The 18,089-nt window shown below is 47.4% G+C and overlaps 1 protein-coding gene across 4 annotated transcripts in view; it reads left to right on the forward strand.

Annotated features, from left to right (window-relative positions):
* PDE11A (phosphodiesterase 11A) overlaps positions 1-18,089 on the forward strand; it is a 1,092,065-nt gene that overhangs the window by 943,645 nt on the left and 130,331 nt on the right. For 3 of the 4 annotated variants that reach the window (XM_063933388.1, XM_063933389.1, XM_063933391.1), the window contains exon 15: positions 9,721-9,821. In XM_063933388.1, the coding sequence (XP_063789458.1) occupies positions 9,721-9,821 (101 nt within the window). Of the gene's footprint in view, positions 1-9,706; positions 9,822-18,089 lie in introns of all 4 variants that reach the window. The other variant, XM_063933390.1, reaches the window with a different exon arrangement.

The following is an 18,089-nucleotide window of genomic DNA, read 5'->3' on the forward strand; positions in this document are numbered from 1 at the left end:
TTCACCGTTCTGGTGATCGGAGTGTGATTGACAGGAAGTGGGTGTTTCTGGGTGGAAACTGGCCGTTTTATGGGTGTGTGCGAAAAAACGATTGCGTTTCTGGGAAAAACGCGGGAGTGTCTGAAGAAACGGGGGAGTGTCTGGGTCGAACGCTGGGTGTGTTTGTGACGTCAAACCAGGAACGAAACTGACTGAACTGATCGCAGTGGAGGAGTAAGTCTCGAGCTACTCAGAAACTGCTAAGAAATTTAAATTCGCAATTCTGCTAATCTTTCGTTCGCAATTCTGCTATGCTAAGATTCACTCCCTTAGCGTGTGCAATGCTGCTAAAAGCAGCTAGCGAGCGAACAACTCGGAATGAGAACCAATGTGCATAGACTGAAAACTGTAAAAGAATGAAAGGAAAGTGTGTTATTAGGCCCAGTAGCCACCTGTCCCTAATGACACGGTCAGTTCCAGCTTTTATATATTATACAGTATAGTCAAAATTAGAAGAAAAGTTAGCACATATCACACCGTGTGCATACAGCTTGCGACACCGATGCGCGCTCCCATGGGGTTGGTATCGCAAGAAATAATAGACTGTGCAGGCAAGGCAATTTTGACACTAAACGCATTGCTATTTATTCACTGGAACTTGCCATAAGCCAACGTGATCTCCAAAGAACATTAAATGGAAATAAAAACACTAGTGACAAAGGAATGCAAGGGGCCGTTTGACACACACGCACACCCAAGTAATACCAGCGAGTACACGGCCTAAAGATAGTATCCCATCAAAGTTTTTCACTCAGCAAAGATAACAAATTTGCAGACTCTTCCTGAATGTGAGGGAGACTCCCTGAAAAATTGGTGATCTCCCTGAGTCCCCGAAAAATCTAGCAATCTCCCTGAGGCGGGGCTGGATGTGCGCAACACAGTGATGACATGATCACTCTCCATCCACCATGGAGAATACACTATGAAGAAGAATAAGGAGGATGTACGCTACAAGAAAATGGCCACTGCTCTCCAGCACACTGATGGCTACAGGGGTGGCTGTATGTCCAAGGATGTGTGATGAAATTACAGGGATGTGTGATGGATTCCACGAATCTGGTGGTTGGGAGAGCATTAGAAGGACTAGTAGATGCTAGAAAACTTTATAATATGCATCTTAGACAGAGCACGTCCTGTTCAACGCCATATGCAGAGGTGTTGCCTTCACAATCTGCCTGAAATTCTTTTTCAAAAATATGGAAATACGGCTAGGAAAATAAGCTCTTCCTGCTGCTCTAATACTATCTAACCATACCAGAATGGTTTAACAGGTAGAAAAGAGTCGCTTCTGTGGTAGCTGGTTGTGCTGAAGAAGAAACGCTCGGCTCATCACATATTTGCCAGATGGGGGGTGAAGGGGTCGTAGTGCAGTGAACCACTTCATTATAGCCCCACCCCTCAGTGCTGCAATTTGTGCCATTGAGCAGCCAGAGCCAGTGCCTCGATAGCGCAATTCACCACAAATTGCATCATCAAGCCCGCAGACTGCCCACTTCCCTCCGGGATTCTTGAGGCTGGTCTACTCCCTGAAATTCAGGAGTGTAAACAACAATGACACATTCATGTCTAATACTAATTGTTATCAACAAGTAGAGTAGAATCCACTGTATGATGTATAACCCGGAGCCATGGGTCCCTTATACAGGAGGCAAACACAAGGCATGTCTCAGTTTGAGCCAGATAGTTTATCCAAATAATGGTTCTTAACAGTTAGGAGATCTTCTAGGCTCAAAGGTGAGAATTTGAATAGGTACACAGAGGAAGTAGGGGTCTATTTACTAAGCTTTGAATGGAGATAAAGTGGACGGAGATAAAGTACCAGCCAATCAGCTCCTAATTGTCATTTTTCAAACACAGCCTGTGACATCACAGTTAGACACTGATTGGCTGGTACTATATCTCCGTCTACTTTATCTCCATCCAAGGCTTAGTAAATAGATCACTTATTCACCTGTTGTAGCTGTATGCAGTCTGCCCCTCATTTCATTATTGACTGCACTCTTTTTGTTTTCTTTGGTTTCTATCACAGCTTTAGAATCCACTGTCTGTGTGTGTCTTTGTTACTGCTGAATAGAGGGTATGCTGGGGCATGTGCATGCCAGTATAAATATTAGCGATGTGCACCGGAAATTTTTCGGGTTTTGTGTTTTGGTTTTGGATTCGGTTCTGCGGCAAAACCTCCCTGAAAATTTTTTGTCGGATTCGGGTGTTTTTTTACAAAAAACCCTCAAAAACAGCTTAAATCATATAATTTGGGGGTCATTTTGATCCCATAGTATTATTAACCTCAATAACCGTAATTTCCACTCATTTCCAGTCTATTCTGAACACCTCACACCTCACAATATTATTTTTAGTCCTAAAATTTGCACCGAGGTCGCTGGATGACTAAGCTAAGCGACCCAAGTGGCCGACACAAACACCTGGCCCATCTAGGAGTGGCACTGCAGTGTCAGACAGGATGGCAGATTAAAAAAATAGTCCCCAAACAGCACATGATGCAAAGAAAAAAAGAGGTGCACCAAGGTCGCTGGATGGCTAGGCTAAGCGACCCAAGTGGCCGACACAAACACCTGGCCCATCTAGGAGTGGCACTGCAGTGTCAGACAGGATGGCAGATTTATAAAATAGTCCCCAAACAGCACATGATGCAAAGAAAAAAAGAGATGCACCAAGGTCGCTGGATGGCTAAGCTAAGCGACCCAAGTGGCCGACACAAACACCTGGCCCATCTAGGAGTGGCACTGCAGTGTCAGACAGGATGGCAGATTAAAAAAATTGTCCCCAAACAGCACATGATGCAAAGAAAAAAAGAGGCGCAATGAGGTAGCTGTGTGACTAAGCTAAGCGACCCAAGTGGCTGACACAAACACCTGGCCCATCTAGGAGTGGCACTGCAGTGTCAGTCAGGATGGCAGATTTATAAAATAGTCCCCAAACAGCACATGATGCAAAGAAAAAAAAAGGTGCACCAAGGTCGCTGGATGGCTAAGCTAAGCGACCCAAGTGGCCGACACAAACACCTGGCCCATCTAGGAGTGGCACTGCAGTGTCAGACAGGATGGCAGATTAAAAAAATTGTCCCCAAACAGCACATGATGCAAAGAAAATAAGAGGCGCAATGAGGTAGCTGTGTGACTAAGCTAAGCGACCCAAGTGGCCGACACAAACACCTGGCCCATCTAGGAGTGGCACTGCAGTGTCAGACAGGATGGCAGATTAAAAAAATAGTCCCCAAACAGCACATGATGCAAAGAAAAAAAGAGGTGCACCAAGGTCGCTGGATGGCTAAGCTAAGCGACCCAAGTGGCCGACACAAACACCTGGCCCATCTAGGAGTGGCACTGCAGTGTCAGACAGGATGGCAGATTAAAAAAATTGTCCCCAAACAGCACATGATGCAAAGAAAAAAAGAGGCGCAATGAGGTAGCTGTGTGACTAAACTAAGCGACCCAAGTGGCCGATACAAACACCTGGCCCATCTAGGAGTGGCACTGCAGTGTCAGACAGGATGGCAGATTCAAAAAATTGTCCCCAAACAGCACATGATGCAAAGAAAAAAAAGAGGCGCAATGAGGTAGCTGTGTGACTAAACTAAGCGACCCAAGTGGCCGACACAAACACCTGGCCCATCTAGGAGTGGCACTGCAGTGCCAGACAGGATGGCAGATTAAAAAAATAATCCCCAAACAGCACATGATGCAAAGAAGAAAAGAGGTGCACCAAGGTCGCTGGATGGCTAGATGGCTAGGCTAAGCGACCCAAGTGGCCGACACAAACAACTGTCCCATCTAGGAGTGGCACTGCAGTGTCAGACAGGATGGCAGATTAAATAAATTGTCCCCAAACAGCACATGATGCAAAGAAAAAAAGAGGCGCAATGAGGTAGCTGTGTGACTAAGCTAAGCGACCCAAGTGGCCGACACAAACACCTGGCCCATCTAGGAGTGGCACTGCAGTGTCAGACAGGATGGCAGATTAAAAAAATTGTCCCCAAACAGCACATGATGCAAAGAAAAAAAGGCGCAATGAGGTAGCTGTGTGACTAAGCTAAGCGACCCAAGTGGCTGACACAAACACCTGGCCCATCTAGGAGTGGCACTGCAGTGTCAGACAGGGTGGCAGATTTAAAAAATAGTCCCCAAACAGCACATGATGCAAAGAAAAAAAGAGGTGCACCAAGGTCGCTGGATGGCTAACCTAAGCGACCCAAGTGGCCGACACAAACACCTGGCCCATCTAGGAGTGGCCCTGCAGTGTCAGACAGGATGGCAGATTAAAAAAATTGTCCCCAAACAGCACATGATGCAAAGAAAAAAAAAGGCGCAATGAGGTAGCTGTGTTCCTAAGCTAAGCGACCCAAGTGGCTGACACAAACACCTGGCCCATCTAGGAGTGGCACTGCAGTGTCAGACAGGATGGCAGATTTAAAAAATAGTCCCCAAACAGCACATTATGCAAAGAAAAAAAGAGGTGCACCAAGGTCGCTGGATGGCTAAGCTAAGCGACCCAAGTGGCCGACACAAACACCTGGCCCATCTAGGAGTGGCACTGCAGTGTCAGACAGGATGGCAGATTAAAAAAATTGTCCCCAAACAGCACATGATGCAAAGAAAAAAAGAGGCGCAATGAGGTAGCTGTGTTACTAAGCTAAGCGACCTAAGTGGCTGACACAAACACCTGGCCCATCTAGGAGTGGCACTGCAGTTTTCTAGCGAGAGGATGAGTGCTTCCATCCTCATGTGAATCTGAACCACTAGCCATGAACATAGGCCAGGGCCTCAGCCGTTCCTTGCCACTCCGTGTCGTAAATGGCATATTGGCAAGTTTACGCTTCTTATCAGATGCTTTTAATTTTGATTTTTGGGTCATTTTACTGAACTTTTGTAGTATTCTTGACGACACAGAGGTAGAGCAGTGGACTACTGTACCGTACTGCTATATATTATATACTGGTGGTCAGCAAAATTATGCACTGTCCTACTACTATATAAATACTGTGCACAAAAACTTAAATGCACCACAGCTATGGATGGATAGTATACTTGACGACACAGAGGTAGGTACAGCAGTGGCCTACTGTACCGTACTGCTATATATTATATACTGGTGGTCAGCAAAATTATGCACTGTCCTACTACTATATATATACTGCGCACAAAAACTTAAATGCACCACAGGTATGGATGGGATAGTATACTTGACGACACAGAGGTAGGTAGAGCAGTGGCCTACAGTACCGTACTGCTATATATTATATACTGGTGGTCAGCAAAATTATGCACTTTCCTACTACTATATATATACTGCGCACAAAAACTTAAATGCACCACAGGTATGGATGGATAGTATACTTGACGACACAGAGGTAGGTACAGCAGTGGCCTACTGTACCGTACTGCTATATATTATATACTGGTGGTCAGCAAAATTATGCACTGTCCTACTACTATATACAGGGCCGAAACTAGGGAGGGGCTAGGGGGGCAGGCGACCTGGGCGCCGGATTGGAGGGGGCGCCGAGACCCCCTAACACCCTCTCCCTATGCGCCTTTGTACTTTGAGAATTGAAACCCCCTTCTCCGTCCTCCCGAGTGCCCAGCTCGGGGGGGCGGGGTTTCGTGGAATGACGCGATTGCGTCGTGACGTCACGACGCAAACGCGTCATTCCACGAAACCCCGCCCCCCCGAGCTGGGCACTCGGGAGGACGGAGAAGGGGGAGCCGCGCAGACGAGGAGGGAGAGGCGGCTGAAGAGCGGCGAGAACCGCTTCAAATGTAAGTCAGCCCCTCTCCCTCCCTCTCTCTCTCCCTCCCTCCCTCCCTCTCCCCACCACCTGCCGGAATGTGTAAAATGGGGACCTGTCTGCCGCAATGTGTAAAATGGGGACACTTTTTCCTGCCGCAATGTGTAAAATGGGGACACTTTTTCCTGCCGCAATGTGTAAAATGGGGACACTTTTTCCTGCCGCAATGTGTAAAATGGGGACACTTTTTCCTGCCGCAATGTGTAAAATGGGGACACCTGTCTGCCGCAATGTGTAAAATGGGGTCACCTGTCTGCCGCAATGTGTAAAATGGGGTCACCTGTCTGCCGCAATGTGTAAAATGGGGACACGTGTCTGCCGCAATGTGTAAAATGGGGACACTTGCCTGTCGTACTGTGTAAAATGGGGACACGTGTCTGCCGCAATGTGTAAAATGGGGACACTTGCCTGTCGTACTGTGTAAAATGGGGACACGTGTCTGCCGCAATGTGTAAAATGGGGACACTTGCCTGTCGTACTGTGTAAAATGGGGACACGTGTCTGCCGCAATGTGTAAAATGGGGACACTTGCCAGCGTACTGTGTAAAATGGGGACACGTGTCTGCCGCAATGTGTAAAATGGGGACACTTGCCAGCGTACTGTGTAAAATGGGGTCACCTGTCTGCCGCAATGTGTAAAATGGGGACACTTGCCTGTCGTACTGTGTAAAATGGGGACACGTGTCTGCCGCAATGTGTAAAATGGGGACACCTGTCTGCCGCAATGTGTAAAATGGGGTCACCTGTCTGCCGCAATGTGTAAAATGGGGACACTTGCCTGTCGTACTGTGTAAAATGGGGACACGTGTCTGCCGCAATGTGTAAAATGGGGACACTTGCCAGCGTACTGTGTAAAATGGGGTCACCTGTCTGCCGCAATGTGTAAAATGGGGACACTTGCCAGCGTACTGTGTAAAATGGGGACACGTGCCTGCCGCAATGTGTAAAATGGGGACACTTTTTCCTGCCGCAATGTGTAAAATGGGGACACCTGTCTGCCGCAATGTGTAAAATGGGGTCACCTGTCTGCCGCAATGTGTAAAATGGGGACACTTGCCTGTCGTACTGTGTAAAATGGGGACACTTTTTCCTGGATATGAAATTTATGTTAGAAAAGGCAATTTTTCAGGTAAAAAAGTTCTGAAAGAGATATATATACATATATATATATATATCTCTTTCAGAACTTTTTTTTTTTGGGGGGGGGGGGTGTCAAATGACTACCTTGCCCCGGGTGACAAAAATCCTAGTTTCGGCCCTGCTATATATATACTGCGCACAAAAACTTAAATGCACCACAGGTATGGATGGGATAGTATACTTGTCGACACAGAGGTAGGTAGAGCAGTGGCCTACAGTACCGTACTGCTATATATTATATACTGGTGGTCAGCAAAATTATGCACTTTCCTACTACTATATATATACTGCGCACAAAAACTTAAATGCACCACAGGTATGGATGGAATAGTATAGTTGACGACACAGAGGTAGGTAGAGCAGTGGCCTACTGTACCGTACTGCTATATATTATATACTGGTGGTCAGCAAAATTATGCACTGTCCTCCTACTATATATACACTGCGCAAAACTTAAATGCACAACAGGTATGGATGGGATAGTATACTTGACAACACAGAGGTAGGTAGAGCAGTGGCCTAGTGTACTGTACTGCTATATATTATATACTGGTGGTCAGCAAAATTATGCACTGTCCTCCTACTATATATATACTGCGCAAAACTTTAATGCACCACAGGTATGGATGGGATAGTATACTTGACGACACAGAGGTAGGTAGAGCAGTGGCCTACTGTACCGTACTGCTATATATTATATACTGGTGGTCAGCAAAATTATGCACTGTCCTCCTACTATATATATACTGCGCAAAACTTAAATGCACCACAGGTATGGATGGATAGTATACTTGACGACACAGAGGTAGAGCAATGGATTACTGTACCTTACTGCTATATATTATATACTGGTGGTCAGCAAAATTATGCACTGTTCTCCTACTATATATATACTGCGCAAAACTTAAATGCACCACAGGTATGGATGGGATAGTATACTTGACGACACAGAGGTAGGTAGAGCAGTGGCCTACTGTACCGTACTGCTATATATTATATACTGGTGGTCAGCAAAATTATGCACTGTCCTCCTACTATATATATACTGCGCAAAACTTAAATGCACCACAGGTATGGATGGATAGTATACTTGACGACACAGAGGTAGAGCAATGGATTACTGTACCTTACTGCTATATATTATATACTGGTGGTCAGCAAAATTATGCACTGTCCTCCTACTATATATATAGTTACTGCGCAAAATTTAAAGGCACCACAGGTATGGATGGATAGTATACTTGACGACACAGAGGTAGAGCAGTGGACTACTGTACCGTACTGCTATATATATACTGGTGGTCAGCAAAATTCTGCACTGTCCTCCTACTATATACTACAATGCAGCACAGATATGGAGCGTTTTTCAGGCAGAGAACGTATAATACTGGTGGTCACTGGTCAGCAAAACTATGCACTGTCCTCCTACTATATAATACTGGTGGACCCCAGTCCCCACAATAAAGCAATTAGCACACTGAGCACAGATTTGGAGCGTTTTTCAGGCAGAGAACGTAGATATTTGCAGCACACTGAGCACAGATATTTGCAGCACACTGAACACAGAAACTGAGAGAACGCCAGCCACGTCCTCTCACGATCATCTCCAATGCACGAGTGAAAAATGGCGGCGACACGTGGCTCCTTATATAGAATACGAATCTCGCGAGAATCCGACCGCGGGATGATGATGTTCGGGTGCGCTCGGGTTATCCGAGCAAGGCGGGAGGATCCGAGTCTGCTCGGAACCGTGCAAAAAAGGGTGAAGTTCGGAGGGGTTCGGATCCCGAGGAACCGAACCCGCTCATCACTAATAAATATTTATATATTTTTTTCTATTATTTTTGGAAAAGGGAAAAAACAAAAAGCAATCTGTGTTTCGGGGCATATATCTTAAATCCAGGCCTGAGTACGAAGGATTTTAGGAGACACTGATAGGTGTAAGTCTGAAACCCAGAGCCAAATTATCAAAATTGTGCAATTTGTCTACTTTTACTTATTTAGGGGGACAGTGGGGCTGATAGTGTTAAGGGGGGTACTCACGGAGAGATCCATGCTTAAAATCTAAGCAATCTGACTAGATTGCTTAGATTTTAAGCATGGATCTCTCGTGTGTATACCCCCCAACGATAGCGATGCCGGTGCTAGAGTGCTATCGCTGGTGCTAGATTGGCTTGCATGCAGGCTCAACCTAACACATCGCTCATTTCACCCGCTGGGTGAAATGAGCGGGGGGAGAGATGTGTGCTCCCCCGTAAATACGGCTCTTTAGGGGTATACACACCCACATGGCACTGGCCACACCCACACAGTGCTAACCACACCTACTCCATTTACCACAAAAAGGCCTTGTTCATTTTTTCAACCCCAGGCCCATGTGGCCCTTAATCTGGCTCTGCTCAAACCAATGATATCCCAGGCATAGAACCCACATGGGTCTGCTCAGATCTGTGGCAGAAGACACCAGAGGGCTTAAAAACAATGAATCCCTGTCTCCGTTTAATCTGGTCCTGATAATGTACACAATGTACAAATATTCTGCCGCATAAGGGATTTTCCAGTATGGTAAAGCCTTCAGCTATTCATCACGCTCTATTGACTACGACCTCAGATGTAGCCATAAGTTGTTTACTGTTTATCAATAACCTGCCGTTAGTGTCTAGCACAGTCTGTGTTTCAGTGATGTACATGCCTGTATCTTTAGTTATTTATTTCTTGTAGCTTTTGTGTTGCAGGGACACAACATTTTCGCCAACTTGTCCTCGCAGCAGTACAGCGACCTCATGCAGCTTCTGAAGCAGTCCATACTTGCCACGGATATCACGCTTCATTTTGAGTACGTATGCACGTTTTTGCTGAAACCTCAATGAATGTGGAAACGTAGCCAATACATGTTTTCTGTATACACATTATGGAGTCGGTCACACATAGGAGCCACGGAAATGGGTAAAAAACACACACAGATATAGATATATATATATATATATATATATATAGCAGTTATGAACGAGCCCTAGCTATAAGTGATTGCATCTTAGCCATTTACGAAAAATGTTTCTATTCGTCTTGCTAATATAATATAAACTAGGGAAGGATGCTGGCTGAGAGTAACTGATAGGATACAATACTCGGTATCCGGTCTTTAGGTCGACCACACTTAGGTTTACAGTCATTAGGTTGACCACTGTTGGTCGACATGATCTATAGGTCGACATGGTCTATATGTCGACATGGTCACTATGTTGACATATACTAGGTCGACATGGAAAAAAGTCGACAAGAGTTTCTCTATCGTCCTAAGTGGATGCTGGGGTTCCTGAAAGGACCATGGGGAATAGCGGCTCCGCAGGAGACAGGGCACAAAAAAGTAAAGCTTTTACCAGATCAGGTGGTGTGCACTGGCTCCTCCCCCTATGACCCTCCTCCAGACTCCAGTTAGATTTTTGTGCCCGGCCGAGAAGGGTGCAATCTAGGTGGCTCTCCTAAAGAGCTGCTTAGAGAAAGTTTAGCTAGGTTTTTTATGTTACAGTGATTCCTGCTGGCAACAGGATCACTGCAGCGAGGGACTGAGGGGAGAAGGAGTCAACTCACCTGCGTGCAGGATGGATTGGCTTCTTGGCTACTGGACATCAAGCTCCAGAGGGACGATCACAGGTACAGCCTGGATGGTCACCGGAGCCGCGCCGCCGGCCCCCTTGCAGATGCTGAAGACAGAAGAGGTCCAGAATCGGCGGCTGAAGACTCCTGCAGTCTTCTAAAGGTAGCGCACAGCACTGCAGCTGTGCGCCATTTTCCTCTCAGCACACTTCACACAACAGTCACTGAGGGTGCAGAGCGCTGGGGGGGGCGCTCTGAGAGGCAAATAAAAACCTTATTAGAGGCAAAAAATACCTCACATATAGCCCACAGAGGCTATATGGAGATATTTAACCCCTGCCTAACTTCAAAAATAGCGGGAGACGAGGCCGCCGAAAAAGGGGCGGGGCCTATCTCCTCAGCACACAGCGCCATTTTCTCTCACAGAAAAGCTGGAGAGAAGGCTCCCAGGCTCTCCCCTGCACTGCACTACAGAAACAGGGTTAAAACAGAGAGGGGGGGCACTGATTTTGGCGATATTGTATATATATAAAAGATGCTATAAGGGAGAAACACTTATATAAGGTTGTCCCTATATAATTATAGCGTTTTTGGTGTGTGCTGGCAGACTCTCCCTCTGTCTCCCCAAAGGGCTAGTGGGTCCTGTCCTCTGTCAGAGCATTCCCGGTGTGTGTGCTGTGTGTCGGTACGTGTGTGTCGACATGTATGAGGACGATGTTGGTGAGGAGGCGGAGAAATTGCCTGTAATGGTGATGTCACTCTCTAGGGAGTCGACACCGGAATGGATGGCTTATTTAGAGAATTACGTGAGAATGTCAACACGCTGCAAGGTCGGTTGACGACATGAGACGGCCGACAATCTATTAGGACCGGTCCAGGCGTCTCAGAAACACCGTCAGGGGTTTTAAAAAACGCCCATTTACCTCAGTCGGTCGACACAGACACAGACACGGACACTGAATACAGTGTCGACGGTGAATAAACAAACGTATTTCTCATTAGGGCCACACGTTAAGGGCAATGAAGGAGGTGTTACGTGTTTCTGATACTACAAGTACCACAAGAAAGGGTATTATGTGGGAGTGAAAAAACTACCTGTAGTTTTTCCTGAATCAGATAAAATAAAATGAAGTGTGTGATGATGCGTAGGGTTACCCCGATAGCAAATATTGGCGTTATACCCTTTCCCGCCAGAAATTAGGGTACGTTGGGAAACACCCCTTAGGGTGATAAGGCGCTCACACGCTTATCAAGTGGCGTTACCGTCTCCAGATACGGCCGCCCTCAAGGAGCCAGCTGATAGGAAGCTGGAAAAATATCCTAAAAAGTATATACACACATACGGTGGTTATACTGCGACCAGCGATCGCCATCAGCCTGGAGATGCAGTGCTGGGTTGGCTTGGTCGGATTCCCTGACTGAAAATATTTTATTCATGTAGAGCATTTAATAGGATGCATTCTATATATATGTATGTGAGATGCACAGAGGGATATTTGCTCTCTGGCATCAAGATAAGTGCGTTGTCCATATCTCCCAGAAGATGTCAGGGACACGACAGTGGTCAGGTGATACAGATCCCATACGGCAGATGGAAGTATTGCTGTATAAAGGGAAGGAGTTATTTGGGGGTCGGTCCATCGGACCTGGGGACCACAGCAACAGCTGGGAAATCCAACCTTTTTTACCCCAAGTTACATCTCAGCTAAAAAAGACACCGTCTTTTCAGCCTCAATCTTTCCTTTCCCATGAGGGCATGCAGGCAAAAGGCCAGTCATATCTGCCCAGACATAGAGGTAAGGGAAGTAGACTGCAGCAGGCAGCCCTTTCCCAGGAAAAGAAGCCCTCCACCGCGTCTGCCAAGTCCTCAGCATGACGCTGGGGCCGTGCAAGCGGACTCAAGGTGGGGGGGTAGTCTCAAGAGTCTCAGGGCGCAGTGGGATCACTCGCAAGTTGACCCCTAGATCGTACGAGTATTATCCCAGGGGTAAAGATTGGAGAGTCGAGACATCTTCTCCTCGCAGCTTCCTGAAGTCTGCTTTACCAACGGCTCCCTCCGACAGGGAGGCAGCATTGGAAACAATTCACAAGCTGTATATCCAGCAGGTGATAATCAAAGTACCCCTCCTACGACAAGGAAAAGGGTATTATTTTTCCACACTATATTGTGGTACTGAAGCCAGACGGCTTGGTGACACATAGTCTAAATCTAAAATGTTTTGAACACTTACATAAAAGGTTCAAATCGAGATAAAGTCACTCAGAGCAGTGATAGCGAACCGGAAAAAAGGGGACTATATGGTGTCCCTGGACATCAAGGATTACCTCCATGTCCAAAATTTGTCCTTCTCATCAAGGGTACCTCTGGTTCGTGGTACAGAACTGTCAATATCGGTTCAGACGATGCCGTTTGAATTATCCACGGCACCCCGGGCCTTTTTACCAAGGTAATGGCCGAAAAGATGTTTCTTCAAAGAAAAAAGGCATCTAAATTATCCCTTACTTGCACGACCTAAAAAGGGCAAGTTCCAGAGAACAGTTGGAGGTCGGAAGAGCACTATCTAAAGTAGTTCTTCGACGGCACGACTGGATTCTAAATATTCCAAGAATCGCAGCTGTTTTCCGACGATACGTCTGCTGTTCCTAGGGATGATTCTGGACACGGTTCAGAAAAAGGTTTTTCTTCCCGAGGAAAAAGCCAAGGAGTTATCCGACCTGTCAGGAACCTCCTAAAACCAGGAAAGGTGTCTGTACATCAATGCACAAGAGTCCTGGGAAAAATGGTGGCTTTTTACGAAGCAATTCCATTCGGCAGATTCCATGCAAGAATTTTCCAAAGGGATCTGTTGGACAAATGGTCAGGGTCGCATCCTCAGATGCACCTGCGAATAACCCTGTCGCCAAGGACAAGGGTATATCTTCTGTGGTGGTTGCAAAAGGCTCATCTATTGGAGGGCCGCAGATTCGGCATACAGGATTGATCCTGGTGACCACGGACGCCAGCCTGAGAGGTTGGGGAGCAGTCACACAAGGAAGAAACTTCCAGGGGGTATGGACGAACCTGGAAAAGTCTATTCACATAAACATTCTGGTACTAAGAGCAATCTAAAATGCTCTAAGCCAGGCGGAACCACTCCTGCAAGGAAAACCGGTGTTGATTCAGTCGGACAACATCACGGCGGTCGCCCATGTAAACAGACAGGGCGGCACAAGAAGCAGGAGTGCAATGGCAGAAGCTGCCAAGATTCTTCGCTGGGCGGAGAATCACGTAATAGCACTGTCAGCAGTGTTCTTCCCGGGCGTGGACAACTGGGAAGCAGACTTCCTCAGCAGACACGATATTCACCCGGGAGAGGGGGGTCTTCATCCAGAAGTCTTCCACATGCTAATAAACTGTTGGGAAAGACCAATGGTAGACATGATGGCGTCTCGCCTCAACAAGAAACTGGACAAGTATTGCGCCAGGTCAAGAGATCCACAGGCAATAGCTGTGGACGCACTGGTAACACCTTGGGTGTACAAATCAGTATATGTGTTTCCTCCTCTGCCTCTCATACCAACGGTATTGAAGATTATACGGTGAAGAGGAGTAAGAACAATACTAGTGGCTCCGGATTGGCCAAGAAGGACTTGGTACCCGGAACTTCAAGAGTTGGTCACGGACGACCCGTGCCCTCTACTTCTGAGAAGGGACCTGCTACAACAGGGTCCCTGTCTCTTTCAAGACTTACCGCGGCTGCGTTTGACGGCATGGCGGTTGAACGCCAGATCCTAAATGGGAAAGGCATTCCAGAAGAAGTCATTCCTACCTTGATTAAGGCAAGGAAGGAAGTCACCGCGAAACATTATCACCGCATTTGGCGAAAATATGTCGCGTGGTGCGAGGATCGGAGTGTTCCGACGGAGGAATTTCAACTGGGTCGTTTCCTACATTTCCTACAATCAGGATTGTCTATGGGTCTCAAATTGAGATCTATTAAGGTTCAAATTTCGGCCCTGTCAATATTCTTCCAAAAAGAATTGGCCTCAGTTCCTGAGGTACAGACTTTTGTTAAAGGAGTACTGCATATACAGCCTCCTGTGGTGCCTCCGGTGGCACCGTGGGATCTAAATGTAGTTTTAGATTTCCTCAAATCCCATTGGTTTGAACCATTGAATAAGGTGGATTTTAAATATCTCACATGGAAAGTGACTATGTTACTGGCCCTGGCTTCCGCCAGGAAAGTATCTGATTTGGCGGCTTTATCTTATAAAAGCCCTTATCTAATCTTCCATTCGGATAGGGCAGAACTGAGGACTCGTCCGCATTTTCTCCCTAAGGTGGTATCAGCGTTTCACCTGAACCAACCTATTGTGGTGCCTGCGGCCACTGGCGACTTGGAGGACTCCAAGTTGTTGGACGTTGTCAGAGCCTTAAAAATATACATTTCAAGGACGGCTGAAGTCAGAAAATCTGACCCGCTGTTGATACTATATGCACCCAACAAGTTGGGTGCCCCTGCTTCTAAGCAGACGATTGCTCGTTGGATTTGTAACACAATTCAACTTGCTCATTCTGTGGCAGGCCTGCCACAGCCTAAATCTGTTAAGGCCCATTCCACAAGGAAGGTGGGCTCATCTTGGGCGGCTGCCCGAGGGGTCTCGGCATTACAATTCTGCCGAGCAGCTACGTGGTCGGGGGAAAACACGTTTGTAAAATTCTACAAATTTGATACCCTGGCAAAAGAGGACTTGGAATTCTCTCATTCGGTGCTGCAGAGTCATCCGCACTCTCCCGCCCGTTTGGGAGCTTTGGTATAATCCCCATGGTCCTTTCAGGAACCCCAGCATCCACTTAGGACGATAGAGAAAATAAGAATTTACTTACCGATAATTCTATTTCTCGGAGTCCGTAGTGGATGCTGGGCGCCCATCCCAAGTGCGGATTATCTGCAATACTGTACATAGTTATTGTTAACAAATTCGGGTTATATTGTTAAGGAGCCATCTTTAAGAGGCTCTTTCTGTTATCATACTGTTAACTGGGTTTAGATCACAAGTTGTACGGTGTGATTGGTGTGGCTGGTATGAGTCTTACCCGGGATTCAAATTGCCTCCCTTATTGTGTACGCTCGTCCGGGCACAGTACCTAACTGGAGTCTGGAGGAGGGTCATAGGGGGAGGAGCCAGTGCACACCACCTGATCTGGTAAAAGCTTTACTTTTTTGTGCCCTGTCTCCTGCGGAGCCGCTATTCCCCATGGTCCTTTCAGGAACCCCAGCATCCACTACGGACTCCGAGAAATAGAATTATCGGTAAGTAAATTCTTATTTTTTCACATTTTTTAAATTTATTTTTTAACTTTTTCATACTTTACGATCCACGTGGACTACAATAGGGAATAGTAACCTTGCCCGAAGCATGCGAATTGGGGTTCCCGGTCACTTTACAAAGAAAACTACAGCAATTTTTTTTTTTAAACCTCATGTCAATCTTTTTCCTTGTCGACCTTGTTCATGTTGACCTACAGACCTATTTCAGGTGTCGACCTAGTCACTGTCAACCAATAGTGATTGACCTAAGTTTGGTCGACCATATGATCCACACCCCAATACTCTACTTTCCGGTTGAGCTATTCTATAAAAAAAAGCAACTGCCTGAGGGTGGCGCTGCGGAGCAGTTAAATTGACGCTGGAGTCTGTACATTTAAACAAATCCAGACAAATTCAGTGTCACTGTAGTTTTAACTATTCACTTTAAATTTATATCCATTTTGTGGGAGATTTATCAAGCCTACAGAGGACAAGTGGATGTTCTGCCCACAGCAACAAATCAGATTCAAGTATTTTTTTTTATCCAGTACATTCTATAAAACGATAGCTAGAATCTAATTGGTTATGGGCAGCACCTCCACCTGTCCTCTGTAGAATTTTGATAAATCTCAGAGGTGGACGCTTTTGTGGCATCGGATACCCGCGCTCTATGTTTTCAGTCTGCACATACGTCCGCACTACACAGTGCATGCTCCCAGATGGGCACCGCCGGGAGTTGCAGAACTAATTTGGATGCAGAGAGAGGTAATTTTGGTGGGCATTCGTGGGAGGTAACAGGGGGAGGTTATCCAGACACGGGCATGTTGCCATCTTTTGTTGCAGTTGCTCTGGCATTATGTTCAGACTGACAGCCTGCATCTCCAGAGGGCTGGTGCAATGTCAGATGGCGCATCTTTGTAGGAACATCTGATTTCGGCGAACAGACTGTCCCCTCCAGTGACTGAGCACACACACAACCTGCCTCCTGCAGTCACTGAGCACACACACAGCCTGACTCCTCCAATCACTGAGCACACACACAGCCTGCCTCCTCCAGTCACTGAGCACACACACAGCCTGCCTCCTCCAGTCACTGAGCACACACACAGCCTGCCTCCTCCAGTCACTGAGCACACACACACACACACACACACACACGCAGCCTGCCTCCTCCAGTCACTGAGCACACACAGCCTGCCTCCTCCCATCACTGAGCACACACAGCCTGCCTCCTCCCATCACTGAGCACACACACAGCCTGCCTCCTCCAGTCACTGAGCACACACACAGCCTGCCTCCTCCAGTCACTGAGCACACACACAGCCTGCCTCTTCCAGTCACTGAGCACACACAGCCTGTCCCCTCCAGTCACTGAGCACACACAGTCTGCCTCCTCCAGTTGCAGAGCACACACACAGCCTGCCTCCTCCAGTCACTGAGCACACACACAGCCTGCCTCCTCCAGTGACTGAGCACACACGGCCTGACTCCTCCAGTGACTGAGCACACACCCTGACTCCTCCAGTGACTGAGCACACACGGCCTGCCTCCTCCAGTCACTGAGCACACACGGCCTGCCTCCTCAAGTGACTGAGCACACATGGCCTGCCTCCTCCAGTCACTGAGCACACACGGCTTGCCTCCTCCAGTCACTGAGCACACACAGGGCCTAAATCAGATGCGGTCGCAAAGCGGTAATGTACACAAATTGGCCGATGTTTCGTATGAGGCACAGTGCACACGTGCAGTAAGTGAGTGCGATTGCGGTCGCACAGAGGAATTAGTTGCAAAGTGAGTGACAGGAAGACTGTCCATTGGGGTGTAGTATGGTATGCCGGCGGCCGGGCTTCCGGCGACCAGCATACCGGCGCCGGGAGCCCGACCGCCGGCATACCGACAGCGTGGCGAGCGCAAATGAGCCCCTTGCGGGCTCGCTGCGGGCACGGTGGCGCGCTATTTTATTCTCCCTCCAGGGGGGTCGTGGACCCCCACGAGGGAGAAAAAGTGTCAGTATGCCGGCTGCCGGGATTCCGGCGCCGGTATACTGTGCGCCGGGATCCCGACAGTCGGCATACTGAGGAAAACCCGTCCATTGCAGTCATTGAGCACAAAAATAGCCTGTCTCTTGCAGTCACTGAGCACACACAGCCTGTGTCTCCTGCAGTCACTGAGCACACACACGGCCTGTCTCCTGCAGTCACTGAGCACACACATGG

The sequence above is a fragment of the Pseudophryne corroboree genome, chromosome 7 (genome assembly GCF_028390025.1).
Source record: "Pseudophryne corroboree isolate aPseCor3 chromosome 7, aPseCor3.hap2, whole genome shotgun sequence".
NCBI classification, from domain to species: Eukaryota; Metazoa; Chordata; class Amphibia; order Anura; family Myobatrachidae; genus Pseudophryne; species Pseudophryne corroboree.